The sequence below is a fragment of the Bacillus rossius genome, chromosome 2 (genome assembly GCF_032445375.1).
Source record: "Bacillus rossius redtenbacheri isolate Brsri chromosome 2, Brsri_v3, whole genome shotgun sequence".
Lineage (NCBI taxonomy): Eukaryota > Metazoa > Arthropoda > Insecta > Phasmatodea > Bacillidae > Bacillus > Bacillus rossius.
In genome coordinates, this window is record NC_086331.1 from 63827534 (window position 1) to 63846044 (window position 18511).

Below are 18511 nucleotides of genomic sequence, written 5' to 3' on the forward strand. Positions count from 1 at the left end.
GCAAATCTGCGCTACTCTGCTGTCTCAGAGTTTCTGTGTTTTCTGTTTGTCTGTTTCATGACCATGGCTATTGCCGGTGGAGTGTCGTGGATTTACCAACTGCATCGTGAGGACCTGGTGCTCCACTTAGAGGAAAATGGGCTTACTGTTGCCCCAGGGGAAACCGTGGTTTCCATGCGGTCCCGTCTCGTGCAGTTCGTGCGAGAGTCGAGTGCCTCCCCCCCCCCCCCCCGGGAGACCCGCCGCGGCAGTCTCCTCCGGACGTGAGTCAACCCAATTCCTCATTCAATCAGAAGTTATTTTTCTCCACTCTTAAATCGCTTCCTTTACTGGGGGAGAGCAAGCCTGAGGGCGTGTTAGATTTTATTATTGCCGCCGATAGATTAAATAAGTTACAGTTGGTTTCCCAGGAGGCTTTCATGAAGGCGCTCTTAAGTAAATGCTCAGGCATTTTTGTGACTAGTATTACACAAGCTATTTTGCAAGGCTTGGAATTTTCGGCTTTCAAAAAAACCATCATCCGCACAGTGTGCCCGCCTAGAATTTTGGATGCCTGTAAAAGGGACCTAGTATATAGGTTCCAAAGGCCGGGGGAATCAATTGCTCAGTTCGTCACTTCTGTGACGAATTATGCTGATGCCCTGGAGCTGAACATGCCCGAGCCGGAGTTCGTGCAATTGCTTCTAGGTAATTTTTCGCCTCGTGTTTTGGAGCATTGTGCTATGCTAACTCCGCCTACTACCCTTGTGGGTTTGCGAGCTTGGGGGGATGAAGTGGAAAATCGTCTTAGTGCGATAGAGAAATACCAGGCCGAATTCCCTCAGCCTAAACCCAGGGCTTCTAGATTTGCTGAGAGTGGGGAGGAGGTAAGTGTTCACGGCGGGACCGTTAGACATTCAGCGTTGTGCGTGAACGGCATGCTTGATCGTTCCCCCATCATACACGACGCGAGTGTAAGCGAGTCCGTTGCCGGGGCTTGCGCGCCGCGCCGGGAGACCCGCGGTCGCTGGCTGTCGGTAGCCCGCTCGCCTAGGATAACCCAGCCCGTGAAGGTCGAGTCCGTAACCTTGAATGCGCCGGATCAAGGCGCGGCTATTGGCGGACAGCTGAACAGCCCGCACGCGGCCTTGAACTTGCCGAGGCGGCAGGCTTTCCCTTTCACCGAACAAACATCGGGTCGTTGCGCGAACTGTTGCGCCTTTGGGCATCGGTCCGCGCACTGCACGAGTCCGTCCCTTGCCTTAAGGGAGCGGAGATGTTTTCGGTGCCAGCGCATGGGTCATTACCGTGCCGACTGCCCGGGAAACGAGCAGTGACGGGTCGCAAGAAAGGGCGACTCCGTCGATTGCGTCGTAAATCCTTTCGACCGCAGTATCTACATTATGTTCCCCTTAAGATTCAGGATTATTTTTTGTCTGCCTTCGTCGACACGGGAGCCACTCGCTCCGTGATCAGCGAAAAGCTGTTTAATTCTTTGAGTGATAAATTTCCCTGTTTATCGCGACGTGTGATGGATGACGTCACGACGGAGTTGTGCGTCGCTAATGGAGAAGCTATGAAAGCTTCCAAGTCTGTCGTCTTACATTTTAAAATTAAGGGATTTTCTTGGGATTGGGTCTTTAGTGTTGTGCCTGGCCTTGTGCCTAATCTTATTTTAGGCCTGGATTTTTTGAGCCATTCTCGTTGCGTGTTGAATGTTAACAGGCATAAATTACATTTCGCCTTTGCACCTGACGTCAAAATTCTTTTAAAACATGAAACGCATGCCCCTATCGTCTTGACTTGTCGCGAGCACGATTCGTCATGCGAGCGAGACAGAGCCATTAGTGATTTAGTTAGCTCATTTCCGGACGTGTTTACCCATAAATTGGGAAATTGTGACATCCTGCCCTACCGATTTTTTGTTAAAGATGAGATCCCAGTTTCCAGTCGCTATCATAAAGTGTCGCCGCCCAAGTTGCAAGCGATGCGGGATATCATTCATAGGCTATTGGAGGAAGGAGTTATTACGCCTTCTCAATCCCCGTATAGTACCCCCACCTTCCTTGTGCAGAAGAAGAACGGCACTGACTGGCGCCTAGTGCATAATTTCAAACCGTTGAATGATAAGATTGTTGACGATGTCTGGCCTCTTCCAACCGTGGAGAGTGCCTTGCAGCACCTGGGAAAAGCCAGAATTTTTTCTACGATAGATTTAAACCATAGTTTTCATCAAATTTCCTTGGATCCTCAATGTCGTAAATACACCGCTTTCTCCACTCCGTTTGGTCACTTTCAATTCAACAGGATTCCTATGGGTGTCAGTTTTGGGAGCCAGGCTTTAAGTCGTGTATTGGACCACGTTCTCAGTGATTTAAAATTTCAATTTGTTTTTAATTATATCGACGATATTATTGTTTACAGTGAATCCTTTGAAGAACATTTAGTACATCTAAGAGAAGTTTTTACTCGGCTCCGAGCTGCTAACTTAACAGTGAACCCTAATAAAATTTCTTTAGGTAAACATTTTGTTAAATTCTTGGGATATATTATTTCAGAGGGTAGTCTGGTAATGGATCCGGAAAAGATCGAGCCCATTGTAAATTTCCCACGTCCCAGAAATTTGAAGGGTGTCCAGCGTTTCCTGGGAATGTTCGGTTATTTTTCGAGGTTCATTCCGGATTATGCCAGCATTTGCGCTCCCTTAAATTTTTTGCGCAAGAAAAACACCCCCTTTGTGTGGGGAGAGGAACAGGAAGAGTCCTTCTCTACGCTCAAGACACGTATGGCCTCTCCACCCATCTTGGTTTTGCCTGACTTTAATCGGCGGTTCGCAGTTCAGGTCGACGCATCTTCTATAGCCCTGGGGGCGGTGATAGGGCACATGGAAAACGGCAGGCTAAGACCTATTGCCTTCGCAAGTCGAACCTTGCTGGAGTCTGAGCGACACCTTGGGACGTATGAAAAGGAAGCTTTGGCTATTCTTTTTGGCCTGGAAAAATTCGAAAGCTATCTGGACACCCAAGTTTTCGACCTTTATACCGATAATAGGGCGCTGTCATGGTTATGTAATCACCCTCATCAACTAGGAAAATTAGGTCGCTGGATCCTTCGCCTTTCTCGTTTTCGTTTTGTGATTCATCACATTAATGGGTCGGAGAATGTGGTTGCAGATACCCTTTCTCGTATGTTTTGCCCTGAGGAATTTGAGGTTGATCGGCAACCTCCCCCCGAGCCTGTTGAATTTTTGTCCGTCTGTAAAGTTTTTCCAGAATCCTTTGTAAACATTAAACAGGTGCAACGCGATGACGCATTTTGCATTCAAATCCGTAAGGATCTGCGTGATTCCAAGCCCGTGCCATTTAGGGAGGAACAGGGTCTATTGTATTTTGTAGGTGATTCGGGTCGATCCCGGAGGGTAGTGGTCCCGTTAAGCTTAAGACCTATGCTTCTAACCTACTTCCATGCCTCTCTGGTAGGCGGACATCTGGGCATAGAAAAGACGTACCGCAGGATTGCGGGACATTTCTTTTGGCCGGAGCTCCGCAAGGACGCGCGTGATTTTGTCAGATCCTGTGTGGACTGTCAGATCTCTAAGCCCCCCCATAATTCCAAGGTAGGGCTTTACAGGGCTGATGCGCCGGTCGCGCCTTGGCACGTAGTGCATATTGATATTTTTGGTCCCCTTACGCGATCTCGTAAGGGAAATATGTGTTTGCTCGTAGTTCTGGATATTTTCTCGAAATACGTGATTCTGCTTCCACTTAAAAATATGAGAGCAGTTACGATAGTCAAAACTTTGAAGGAACAGGTCTGGAAACTTTTTGGACCCCCTTGTATTTTAGTTTCCGATAATGCGGCTTATTTTAGGTCCACCGTGTACAAAGACATGTGCTTTGAGTGGGCGATCAAGCCTGTATTTAGTACGCCTTATTTCCCGCAGGGCAATCAGTCAGAAAGGGTCAATAAGGTGTTAAAGGGAATTTTGACGTCTTTTTATCGTGTCGATCAGACCGTGTGGGATGAGGATTTGGACTTTATTAACATGGGTTTGAACTCCGCCTTCCATTCTGCCTCCGGACATCCCCCCTCGGTCCCCTTCCTGGGGAGGGAACTTTCCCACCCCTTACTCAACCAGTGGGGACTGCCGCCGCTGGATAGTTCTTTGAATGTTTCTGAGTTGGAACGTGTTCTTGATGATGTAACTTGTAACCTTGCGAAGACACGTAAAATTGTTATTGCTAGATACAACGCAAACAGAAGTCCGCATAACTTTGAGACAGGAGACACTGTTTTGTGTAGATCTTTTGTTTTGCCTTCCTTAAGTGATAAGATTAATGTCAAGCTTTTGCCACCTTTCAGCGGTCCCTTTGTCATTAAGCGTTTTCTATCTTCAAATACTGTTTTGCTTCAAGACAATAAGTGTAAACAAAAATTTAAAAAGGCACATGTGTCACAATTAAAAAAATTTGTAAATTAGAGCATGACGCCCTTTGACTGGCAGGTCGCCTTGCTCCTCTGTGATTAGTGTTTGTTAAGTGATAGGTGCTTTCGTGATTGGCTTTGGGTGTCGTTTGCTGCCGGCGAGGCTTTGTTTTTTTTTTCAGCTGTGAGCGCGCCGTGTCTTCCCTTTCCATTCTCCTGGGCTGTGCATGGAGGCGCCTCGTCGGCAGTGATCATCTGCTCGCTGCCTCGTTCGTCATCGAGGTCGTCGCTTCCTCCTCGTCATGCTCCCCGCCCCCCCCCCCCCCCCTGCTGCCTGCCTGCCACGCTCGTTGCTGGGAGACGTCGCCTTCGCTTCTGTTTGGGATTCTGAAGTGGCTTCCCGAGACCTGGCCAGCCTAGGTTGAGACCGCTCTCGTCGATCTGAGCGTTGAACGTCGTCAACCTGACTCCGCCACCTCGCTCTTCTGATGCTGAAGGGCTACCTTGGCTCGTCGTGCTGGAGACTCCATCCGATTCGCAGTGTGGCATCCTGCGGGAGGCGCTCCTGGATTTCGCTCCATGGCTGGAGCTATCTGCGCTCGGCCGCCCGGGCGGCTGATCTCCGCCGCTGTATAGCTTGCGGCCGCGCGCCGCATCCCCCCGAAGTGGCCGCATGCCGCCGTCGCCGAACGTCTCTGCGCTCGTCCAGACCTCTGAGGACGTCGGAATCCCGAAGAAGAGGCCTACCACTTTTTGGTTTAGTTTTTTTCGACTCTGGGTAGCAGCAGTCTAGGGGTGGGGAGTTGCAACGGGCTGCATGAGCGCCCGTGCACATGGCCTTCCCTCCCTCTCACTCCCTCCATCCCCCTTTGCCCCTAACCCCTTCCCTCCCCTCGCTTTCCCCTCTTGTCGTTTCTTCGGTGGTAGCTGACAACACTAGCGCCATCTGAGCTTAGTTTATATAAGGCCTTGCGCCCCCTGACTCTTCCTGTTTCGACGCTGGGACACCGACCGATCTACACGCCCCTTTAGGTACGGTTGACTTCAAATTGAGTGATTGCGGAAGGGACGCGGTGACCGCTCCCGAAATGTAACGTAAATGTTGTAATTCTCCTTTCTTGTTGTTTCGAAATTATTGTTTTGGCCGCCACCTTGTAAATTCCAATTAGTTTTTTCTGTGGCTTTTCCTCCCGTTGTCAACCGTGCCTCGTAAGATGTTTTCGTCATTTTTCTTTGTTCATTTGGTGGTGTATCCCAGCGTTGGCAGCCAAGGTGATCAGGTTTAATTTGTTTGTGTACTTACCTTCCCTGTTCGTCATAAGTATTTAAAGGGCAAAGTTAAATTTTATATATGATATACTGCATGTAAAGTTTTGTGCAAGTTGACATCGCGTCGTGTAATAAGGGTCTTCTGCCCCGTGTTTCTAATGGGACCGTGTATAAATCATGTATCAATAATTAATGTGTTATAAATTGAACATGTGTAATTATCTTCTGCAATTGTTGATCGCCTTGAATTTACTATGTGAATAAATTATTTTCATAACAGTCGTTCGGGAAACGTCTTGTTTGATGGTAATTTCACTGTTGGTTATTTGTTTGTTGTTAGTGCAAGGCAATCAGTTTACCACTCTGAGAAAACCCCTCCCAGAAGGGGCCTAAAGTGTTTTAGAGATTATTCACTACCACGCGGGTGCACACTAACACCTAACTACTGATATTTTTAAGATAATAAATTTTTGTATTTATGTTTTGTATATTTTACACAAGATAAAATTACATTTTCACACTAATTAACAAGAAAAAAATTAAATTTGTATTCAAAGCATGCCTGTGTATCACCTACCAAAAACCGAGTGTCAGCAAGGAAACACTTTCCCGAGGATCACCAACACCTAACTACTGATATTTTTAAGATAATAAATTTTTGTATTTATGTTTTGTATATTTTACACAAGATAAAATTACATTTTCACACTAATAAACAAGAAAAAAAATTAAATTTGTATTCAAAGCATGCCTGTGTATCACCTACCAAAAACCGAGTGTCAGCAAGGAAACACTTTCCCGAGGATCACCAACACCTAACTACTGATATTTTTAAGATAATAAATTTTTGTATTTATGTTTTGTATATTTTACACAAGATAAAATTACATTTTCACACTAATTAACAAGAAAAAAAATTAAATTTGTATTCAAAGCATGCCTGTGTATCACCTACCAAAAACCGAGTGTCAGCAAGGAAACACTTTCGCGAGGATCACCAACACCTAACTACTGATATTTTTAAGATAATAAATTTTTGTATTTATGTTTTGTATATTTTACACAAGATAAAATTACATTTTCACACTAATTAACAAGAAAAAAAAATTAAATTTGTATTCAAAGCATGCCTGTGTATCACCTACCAAAAACCGAGTGTCAGCAAGGAAACACTTTCCCGAGGATCACCAACACCTAACTACTGATATTTTTAAGATAATAAATTTTTGTATTTATGTTTTGTATATTTTACACAAGATAAAATTACATTTTCACACTAATTAACAAGAAAAAATATTAAATTTGGATTTAAAGCATGCCTGTGTATCACCTACCAAAAACCGAGTGTCAGCAAGGAAACACTTTCCCGAGGATCACCAACACCTAACTACTGATATTTTTAAGATAATAAATTTTTGTATTTATGTTTTGTATATTTTACACAAGATAAAATTACATTTTCACACTAATTAACAAGAAAAAAAATTAAATTTGTATTCAAAGCATGCCTGTGTATCACCTACCAAAAACCGAGTGTCAGCAAGGAAACACTTTCCCGAGGATCACCAACACCTAACTACTGATATTTTTAAGATAATAAATTTTTGTATTTATGTTTTGTATATTTTACACAAGATAAAATTACATTTTCACACTAATTAACAAGAAAAAAAATTAAATTTGTATTCAAAGCATGCCTGTGTATCACCTACCAAAAACCGAGTGTCAGCAAGGAAACACTTTCCCGAGGATCACCAACACCTAACTACTGATATTTTTAAGATAATAAATTTTTGTATTTATGTTTTGTATATTTTACACAAGATAAAATTACATTTTCACACTAATTAACAAGAAAAAAAATTAAATTTGTATTCAAAGCATGCCTGTGTATCACCTACCAAAAACCGAGTGTCAGCAAGGAAACACTTTCCCGAGGATCACCAACACCTAACTACTGATATTTTTAAGATAATAAATTTTTGTATTTATGTTTTATATTTTACACAAGATAAAATTACATTTTCACACTAATTAACAAGAAAAAAAATTAAATTTGGATTTAAAGCATGCCTGTGTATCACCTACCAAAAACCGAGTGTCAGCAAGGAAACACTTTCCCGAGGATCACCAACACCTAACTACTGATATTTTTAAGATAATAAATTTTTGTATTTATGTTTTGTATATTTTACACAAGATAAAATTACATTTTCACACTAATTAACAATAAAAAAAAATTAAATTTGTATTCAAAGCATGCCTGTGTATCACCTACCAAAAACCGAGTGTCAGCAAGGAAACACTTTCCCGAGGATCATCAACACGTAACTACTGATATTTTTAAGATAATAATTTTTTGTATTTATGTTTTGTATATTTTACACAAGATAAAATTACATTTTTTCACTAATTGAAAAAAAAAAATTAATTTTGCAATCAAAGCATGCCTGTGTATCACCTACCAAAAACCGAGTGTCAGCAAGGAAACACTTTCCGAGGGGTAGCTGCTAATTCATATATGTACGATAATAGTACAAGTACCTCCTTTCACCAGTAATAAAGTAGTTACTTTAACTACAGCATTTATATAGCCTGGCTAAGTAAATATTTTTTTAAAAATTTAATTCGCAATTTTAACTATATGTAAATATTATTAGTTAATTTACATATCTTTGTGACTGAGATATTATATTTATAATAATGAGAATTGTGTTTAACTAGTCCGCTCTTGAATTATGGAAGTGTCAGCATCTTATTTCAATTGCATGCTGCTGCCCGATAGATGCTCCTTGCTGCTGCCACTCGAGTATTTGTATCATATTTTGTGTAACCAATGAGAGAGCAGTGACGTCATACCGGAGTGTCAGCAGTGATGTCCGACTCGGAATTTGCTGCTGCCACTCGAGTGGCAGCAGACTCGGCCTTGACTTGTTTGTGTGTATTATTATTTTTACCAATAATGTTCAAGACAGTTTATTTTGCTAAAATTATTTTTGTCTGAGTATTTTATCTGCATTCTTAGGATTTTTTACGGGAGATGTTTTGGTAAAGTGCTGGTGTATGTAATACCGTAACGTTAGAGCAAATCTGATAGGAACTTGATTTATTATTTCTGAGAAATAATTTATTACTTCCCGAAATAAAACTAACAGACTTGTGGGAAATTTATGGTCTTAAATCGTAACCTGTCATATATTGGTGTACACTACGGAGGTGATATTAAAAAATTATATGATGTTAATCAATTGATCATACTTCGGAGTACTCTGGTGCACTGTATGGGCTGTATCAGTAAGATTCTGGATACTTGGAAAGCGGTTCTTCGTCCAAGTTACTCACTCCTTCGTTGCTGATTACTAACATGAATTTTTACAACATGGAAAAATGAATGTATACTGGCCAAGGTCTTGATTTGAAATATTTTGCTGCTTATAATTATCAGAGTATCGGCTTTCACAGTATGGTATGTAGGAATCGACTCCTCTCGTATATGTGCTACAAATTTTTTTTTGTTGGTAGCAAGTTATACATACGTAGGCTGATTTTCTTCTCTGGTTCAGTGATGCATACTTTGAAGTGGTTCCAGCAAGTACTTTACGTATGCTGGATTACGATTTCATTGGAGTTTTACGTGAAATGAGTGGGAAGACTAGCGACGTGATGTGTGTATGACTCGAGCAAACATATGACTGCCGCAGCATTCTGCAAGCTTGCAACTCCTGCGCGAGGGGTCAATGTTCATTTGCAGGTGGCGGTATGCGTGTCTCGATCGAGAAGTCTCTGCCTCTATCCTTGAGAATTTTTTTTTTTTTCGGTTGACGTGCTTGAATTTATGTACTTTTGACTAGTCGCACGTGAATAAGTTTAAATTCGTATGCATTGGAACATATTTTTCTACATGAGGTAAGAAAAATACATAGATGCTACAGTGTCTGAGATAGGTATCGAACACCTGGTCCTTACCCTATGAGTGACTAGCACTTGTTTGACCTATCTCCTCTAACCCTCGTTAACTTTGTGATATAGATGAGACATGGTTGTTTTCGACAGATGATGGTTAAAATGTCTTGGACAAAGTGTCCTTTGTAGAAATTACTATGTGTGGTAATTATTTTAGTCGAAGAGATAATTTAATAAAACATGTAAAAATAACGTGAAGGTTTTTTATGTGTAAACAAATCATTGATAGGATGGATTTGTATGTAGAAATGGTGGTATACCACATCTCTTGAAGAACACTGCATGGTATATATAATGAAAGACTCTTGGGCTCAAGAAACTAAACTATAGGTGGAAAGGATGATGCGGTTCCTAAGATTAAATGAAAGGAACTTTGATGATTTTTTTTATATATACTAAAATGATTTAATTGAGTTTGTGATGATGGGTTGACAGATTAAATAATAAAACTGGACTCATAGGCTTTTACAGAAAATGAGAATGGAGCTCACAATATCATAGATTGTGGTTAATCTCTGACAACTGAAATGTAGAAACGATATCATAAAATGAGTTATATTGATGCAGCTCATGACAATATTGATGACAGCTACGATGATGATGATTTGAATCTGTGATAGTGACACGGATGCGGAGATTTTAAGACAAATAATATTATTAATATAGAAAAGATGGAAGCCGTAGCACGCCGATCGTGACGAGAAACAAATATTGAAGGATGCTGATGGTTTCGGGAAGACTGAAACTAATGGAAGTATCAACACCGTGAAAAGTGAGAATACACTCAAGCCTATATTCAGTAGATCGTCCATACTTTGTAAAAATAATGGACTCCTAAAAAAGAAGCATGAAGGCGATGCAGACACTTCGCCATCAACGATAATGAGTTCTTACGGTAATCTGGGTGAAGACGATGCCTTCTACGGTGATTGCTACAGTGACTCTGAAGCTGGCGACGTGATCGAAGACTGTGCTGAGGCAGCTAAAGCGGACATGACCGAAGGATGTGGTGGTGTCCTGAGATCAAACCGATGGAAACGTCGTGATATATTAAATAAATCTGATCAAGCTTGTGATGATCACTGGCTCGATGACGAATGTGACCTTGTGGTTGGTGTTAAATCGGAGGACAGCAGAGATCATAATATTTATAATAAACGTGCAAGGAAGATGGTGGTGGATGAGATTGATTACACATCATGGAAAGATCCAAACATATTGGTTGATCGGCTAAGACTGTTGGTGGCATCTGTTCGTAGAGGAAACTACTCGAACATTAAAGAAATATCCTTCATACTCAAAGAACTGAGGGAAGCTGGCTACATACAATAATGGCTTAAATTTAATGTATTTGTATAAACTTGAAGATAAATTAATATATTTTCTTTCCAAATGGTATCTACCATTTATCGAAATCTGATTTCTAAATAAAACTTATAACTTAAAAGTGCAAAATATGTTACCACTGCTGGTCAAAATGTATACTAATAAAGACATGTTAGTAATTATGCCAAGTTCGATAAGAAAAGTAATTGGAATCAGTTGGAACCAATTGAAGATGGAGCTGTTGGAGCCATTTGGAGCATTTGGAGCCATTTGGAGCATTTGGAGCCATTTGGAGCATTTGGAGCCATTTGGAGCTGTTGGAGCCATTTGGAGCATTTGGAGCTGTTGGAGCTAAGAAGTAGTCGTTGCACATCTATGCAGGGCTAAATGTTTATAAGTTTGCTGGCTTTCGCAAGTGATTCTGTAGTAGGATAGAAATTGTATAATAAATATTATGTTTATAAAAGACTTTGTGGTGTTTTATTTCTCGAACCTTACACTTTTCTGGTACTTTTTTAAAATTAAAGTTGTTTTGCATCGGCCAGGGATCGAACCAAGGACCTAAGTCGATCTAATCAATCAGTATATAGATTACAAATTTATTTAATGAATTTTGAACTTTTTCCCGAATCTCTAGCATTACAATTACGAATTTCCAATATGGTGGTCTTGATGTCTGATAGGATGATGGTAGTAGAGGATTTTAAGTCTCTTTAAGTATGTTGAACGTGGTTTATTGAAATTATTATTTTTTCATAAAATTAAACATTATTGCATCAATCGAGTATCGAACCAAGGACTGGAGCGGATCGAATCGATATGTAAGTTAATGAGTGATTTTTTTGATGAATTTTGGATTTTTTCCCGCTTTTCTAGCTACATTATTACATCATTTCAAGATGGTGGCCGAATTTCAAAATGGCGGGGGGCTCCTCAGTAATAAATGATTACTGTACTGTAGCGGGTTAGAATAAAATCATCCAGATGGAAATGTACTCTATAATACGAGTACACAAACAAGATGGTGTACTCCAGCAGGTGGTAGCTCCTGGTAGCATGTACTGAACATAAAATGTCGGATCCATGATGGTCGACAAGGTCAAGGTCAAATTTCAAGGTCAAATTTAAAGGTCAAGGTCAAATTTCAAGGTCAAGGTCTAATTTCAAGGTCAAGGTCAAAGTTCAAGGTCAAGGTCAAATATCAAGGTCAAGGTCAAATTTCAAGGTCATAGTCAAATTTCAAGGTCAAGGTTCAAGGTCAAGGTCAAATTTCAATGTCAAGGTCAATGTCAAATTTCAAGGTCAAGGTCAAATTTCAAGGTCAAGGTCAAAGTTCAAGGTCAAGGTCAAAGTTCAAGGTAAAGGTCAAATTTCAAGCTCAAGGTCAAAGGTGTGGTGACCAGATAATTATACTAACATGGTATCAGCACACTCTAGCGGACGAAAACAAGGTGATGATCTCCAGCGGTTGATTTCAAGATGGCGGCCGTCATGAAAAGTGCAACAGTGGTTTTAAGGATTTTTTATTATTTAATTAGGTTGATTAATTTTTTTAATGATTTTTAATTTTTTTCCCGATTTTCTAACATAAAAATTACGGATTTCAAGATGGCGGACATGATGTCATACTACCTGATGGTATATGTGCATTGGTAAAAGTGGTGGGGGTCAGTCTGCCTGCGTCCACTGTGAGGGAAGGATCGGTCGCCATTTTTATTTTTTGCACTCGTCGGGTTCGAACCGAGGACTCCGAACTCAGTGTCGTAAAAGTATATTTTTTTATAAAAAAAATTATTAAAATTTTATTATTTAATTTTTTTTATAATTTTTGAAAAAAAATTTCATTAAAATCGGATAATAAATAAAAAAGTTAAAGATGGCGGGCGTAACGGAAATTGCAACGGTGACGTCATCATCCAATATGGCGGAAAACACAACGCCGGAATGTTCGAGAACACAATGATGTCATCCAAAATGGCGGATCCAAGATGGCGGATCCAAGATGGCCGCCGTGATCTACTTGTCCCGTTATGATGTGTCCCGTTACGCTGTGTCCCGTTACGCTCATCCAAGATGGCCGCCGTGATGTCATAATCCAAGATGGCGGACCTGCTCCCGGCTCCACACCCAGAACCCAGGCGCCGAACAATACTACTGTCTTTCATTGTGTCTTATGTAACGTGTCCCTACTTTAGTCGCGAGGGGTCCATATAACTCATAATACCTCTAGTTCTTATAATGGTATTGTAACGCTTGCTAGCATTTGTTGTCACGTGTTCTTGTTTATCGGGATTAATTTCCCATTGCAGATTAACTATTTGAATGTGTTCATATATTACTGAATCGCTGCGGTGATAGTTTGTTATAAATGCTCTGTTATTTATTTTGTATAAGCTTGGTGCGTTTGAAACTTAATAACGTGAAACATTACTACATTTTTATCAGCATTATATATAGTACTGATATTATTTGTAAAGTTGAGGTATACGTAAAGTATTATTTTTTGATAATTATTAAAGAAAAAAGGGAAATGACTACCTGTTAAACTGGTTTCTCTCTGGCTTTTTTGTGGAACACATATAGAACCCAGTTATTCCAAATACTAGAATTTGGCCCTCCCTCTCGGTTAGAATGTGCCTTCATTGGAAAGGCCTTCAACATAATCGCCAACCTATAAATTGTACCATACAATCCTGTTAATTCACAAAAGGCAGCTGATGTCACATCATTATTCAAGTACATCAGCGAAAGTTCATTGAAATTTTGTTTGAAGAAAGTGGATCAAATGTTGGTGGTTGTGGCATCTCAGTCCCCAATAATAAAGCTGAAAACCATTTGGAACCATCTATGCAGAAGAAAAGAGGAAGGTCGAAGAAACATCACGGGCATAGCGGGCTGTAGAAAGAATAGTCAACATTTTGGAATGTTATCCATAAAGTGTGAATGTTTATTGGTAGTAGACAAGAAACATTAAATAATGTCAGTAAAAATAAGTTAATTTGTACTTTAAGTATGTGTAAAAGTACTTCATATGTGTTACTGTACTTAAATTTTGTACTTTAGGTATTATGCATGTATTTCTGGCCTTGCGTTGAGCTGAAAAAATACATAGCAACCAAATAACCTAACTCCAAAAAATAAGCTTAATACGGAACATTATTTACAGACAGTAAAAATAACTTAGTATGTGTACTTTAAATACGTGTAAATGCACTTAATTTTTGTACTTTAGGTACTATAGTTGTATTTCTGGTCCTGTGTTGAGCTGGAGAATATGGATAGCCACTTAAGCTAACCAAACTCCACAAAATAATACTTCTTTGGAAAAAGGGCCGTTAACATACCTTTATAAATATATAAATATTTTATTTGTATGAAATTAAAGCTTGTAAATATTAGAAAAATTAACCTTCAGAAACATGAAGAAACACATTTATTATAATTGGAATTTTCATAATATTATTAAACATAATTAATAGATCAGTTAAATTTTAAAATGCCTTTTTCACCAAATGCACTTTTGCACTATGGGCCCTTCTTCCCCAGAACTCCTCAATTACCAATTCTTAAAAACAGGGCCTCTTAAATGTGATTTTAAGTATAATTTACATTTTAGATTTTAATTTTTTTTGCATCCTCAATTTAAATCTTTTTTAATATTTAAGTTCTTGCAGTTATTTTAATAAAGAAGAAAATTATTTTTCCCTTGGCTGAAGCATCATGGTGCCTGGGAACACGGCGACTAATTCTGGGGCTCAGTAGAAGTTAACATAGGTAGCCCACTATCCTGAGAGGTACACAGTAAATTACAGCAGATTGTATACAATCCCCCACCCCCCTTTCCAACATCATTTTTCTCACAAAAATCATGAAGAGACACTTGCAACCTCGTGAAGCCACAATTATGTGGGCTCGGATTATGTCAAGACACATTGGCAAGGTTGGTGTGGAGCACAAAAAAAAACTTGCATACACCCATGCATGCCCACTCCCACTCCCACACCCACGTGCATGAACCCATGCCCACCCGCACGAATCTGCGCCATTCCTTCCTACCCCCCCCCCCCCCTCCCACAAACACCCACCCACACACCTACTCACACACCCACACACTCTCTCACACACACAAGGCTATTAATATCAACCAGCCGACCAGTAACTAATTTTTTAGAATGCTTAATAGAGGCTTTCGGGAAAAATTCCTGAATCTACGTGACTACATCGTAGTCAAGCCAATTGTTCTATTAGTCGCAGAAAACACAAACAACAGACGAACACAGAGAAGTTGACTGGTTACGGCAGACAAAGAAATATTAGTCAACGATGGCATGTGAGCATGCTAGGGAAGCCAACCACAGACAGGTCCTTCCATTGGAGGGCGGAAGTAGTCCAGAATATAGTGCAGGTAAACATCTGCAGTTTTAGGGGAAGGAAGGGGAGGCGGGAGATGGTAGTTAGAAGAAAAAATTTAAAAATTGAGCAGAAGCATACTTGTGCCTAAGCAGGGATGTTGCAGCATTGCAGACAAGGACTTATACAAGGGGAGGGCATGGAAAAATTGCCATGGGCAGAGTGGTAACTTAATTTGCAATAAGTAGGTGGGAAAGTGGCATGATGTTGAGGACAGTACTTGCGAATGTAGCGCACTGACAAAAGGAGAAATAAGGCTACCGATGACTAGCGAGGGTGCCCTAATTAAGAATGCAACTTTCAGGCTTTAAGACTTGAGATATTAAAGTGGAACACCCCAAAATTAAAATACCCATAAAAAATAAAAAATTAATAATAGTAAATTCCTTTGAATATTAAATCAATTTAAAAGTGCCATAAAATTACCTAAAAATTACAAAAAAAAAAAGAGCTGAAATGATCAAAACAAGTTAAAAGGTCAAGGAGAAACAGATAAAAGTACAGTACAATGAATTGGAATGCAGGAATGGTTCATGCCGGATGGCTGAAGTATTATATTAATACAGTTGTTTCAGCACTTTAGTCTCCTGAGATGTTTCCAGGTAGCTGAGTGAAATCCGTCCATCAGCTATAAAGCATGGAAGAAGAAATTAAGAACTCAGAATTAAAAGTAAAGCAAACTTGAGTAGGCTTTACAATGCCATAATTTTACAGCCATCCACAAACCACAGATAGTGAAGTCTAATCGCACTGATTCTTGATAACATTTTTCTATTGTTGCTTACTATAAGTCTAATTTTTTGCAAGTTTTCACGGAATGGATTCTGGAGAGAAAAATACTAGCAATTAAAAAAAGAGGATTAATTAAATCTAAGATAACTTAGATTATATAATTTCTTGACAGTAGTATGTAAATGGGGCTACTGGGACAGGCACTCGCAGGAGGAGCCAGAGGAGCTGACCACCATCTTGGATTGTGACGTCACGGCGGCCATCTTGGATGACCGTGACCTTTGACCTTGACCTTGAATTTAACCTTCAAAATTTTCCAAAATATGTCCAAAATTCCTCAAAATTAGCCAAAAATCGTCAAAATTACCATTTTTTGGAAAAAAAAAAAAAATACGCCAAAAATTCTTAAAAAATGCCAAAATGCCAAAATTAGGATTTCGAAAATCCTCAAAAGACTTTTTGCCTTAGAAACCACGAAAATTCCTAAAAGAGGCTTAAGCATCCATGTCTACAGCCTCCGATAAGCCTCTGACGTCATCTAGGATTATAAACGCCATCTTGGATTATGAGGTCACCGTTGCAATTTCCGTTACGACCGCCATCTTTAACTTTTTTTATTTATTATCCGATTGTAATGAATTTTTTTTTAATTTATAAAAAAATTCAATCATTAAAATTTTAATAAAAAAATTTAAAAAATAATAATTTACACATGGAGCTCGGAGTCCTCGGTTCAAACCCGACAAGTGCAAAAAAATAAAAATGGTGACCGATCTTTCCCCCGTGGTGGGTGCTGGCAGACTGACCCCCACCACTTTGTTAACAGCATATATCATCAGGTAACATGACGTCATGTCCGCCATCTTGAAATTAAGACGCCATCTTGAAATCTTTATTTATTATCCGATTTTAATGAAAAAAAATTCCAAAATTCATCAAACACTTAACTTATCAGAATTCTGATTGATTAGATCGATTTTTTGTCCTTGGTTCGAAACCGCTAAGAGCCAACCCCTGAGGCAGTTCTGATCAGCTCGCGGCCCGGAGCGGACGTGTGCGTACAGTGGGGAGCCTTCAAGTTTTGTCTCTGATTCCTCACGACTGGTAACTATAGTCATCACCGAATACCTTTTTCAACGCAACTCCCCACGCGACTCCGGGTCAGTTTTTTTCTTCTACGGTGCAGGGATTAACCCGGCCGTCGCTACTTTCCAAGTCAAGCCACCGAGTCTAGGGGACACGCTGGGGCCGATCGACCCACTCACGGTTAGACGACAGAGCTAGCCTGGCGCCCTCCCGGAAAACACCCCAATTTTCACGTACAACTCCTTAGACTCGCCGCGGGAATCGCACCCGAAACCCCGGCTGATGGCAAATGGTGCCCAACGTGGGGCAAATAGTGCAAAATAAATTAGCAAGAGAAACACCCGTCAAGCAAAACTGGACAGAAAACAATCCAGGAGAAATTTAAAAACAGAATTCTTCAAGCCATTCCCAACTCAGACGATAAAGCGGGCACGAAACGGCCATTTTGCGGGCGAGAACGGATCAGGTTCAGACAGACGGCGCGTCGAGGCGAGAGGACATAGGAGCTTCTCCCCACCCACCCGCAACATCTAGCTTCGCGTCCTTCGCGACGCGGGAGCGCTGACGCCACAGCCCGACATTCCCTCCCCTCAACGACTGTTTTTCACCTCCGCTTTGTGCGGCTGTCTGGGCGCTCTCGGCCGTCGCTTCGCACGCCCATCCGCATCCCCCCCTCCGCCGCGACCATTCTTGACCACCGCTTTGTGCGGCTGTCCAGGCGCTCTCGGCCGCCGCTGCGCATTGCTATCCGCACTCCCCCTCCTCCACCCCGCCTGTTCGGTCCTCTGCTTTGTGCGGCAGTCCGGGCGTTCTCGGCCCCTACCTTCACACGGGTGTCCGCACCACCCTCTTCTTCCGAGCCACTGGAGTGGCGCGCGCAACCAACCCGCCCTCCCAATCGCGATCTCTGCTTTGTGCAGCTGTCCGGGCACCTAGCCCGCGGATCCGCTAAGGCACGCGCGCGGCACGTCAACGATAACAGCTGTCCAAAGCACCAAGAGTCGCAACACAACTATGTTTCACCAAACATCCAACGGGACATGCGCACACTGCAAGCAACCGAGAACCGCTGACTTGCTGAGAGGCACACTGCCTTGGCAAAGCACGTGCCAATGCGCAGCGCAAACCAATACCATGTCACCAACCAACCAAGCGAACCACGAACAGTGGAACATAGACTGGGAGAAGATTTGGAAGGAAAAATTAGAGACAGGGTATACAATACCACCACAACCCACACTGACAGTGCCAGTCACCGGGAACAAGCCAAACACGTGTTACGGCATGCCCCCACACCAAACCACAGCACAACCGATTGGGC

General features: G+C 41.2%; 1 protein-coding gene across 1 annotated transcript in view; it reads left to right on the plus strand.

The window, feature by feature from the left end:
- The window catches only part of LOC134528899 (uncharacterized), a 35779-nt gene extending 18024 nt beyond the window's left edge, over window positions 1-17755 (plus strand). The window contains exon 3 of the mRNA XM_063362566.1: window positions 17657-17755. Coding sequence (XP_063218636.1) covers window positions 17657-17755 — 99 coding nt within the window. The remainder of the gene's footprint in view (window positions 1-17656) is intronic.
- Window positions 17756-18511: the final 756 nt, after the last annotated feature.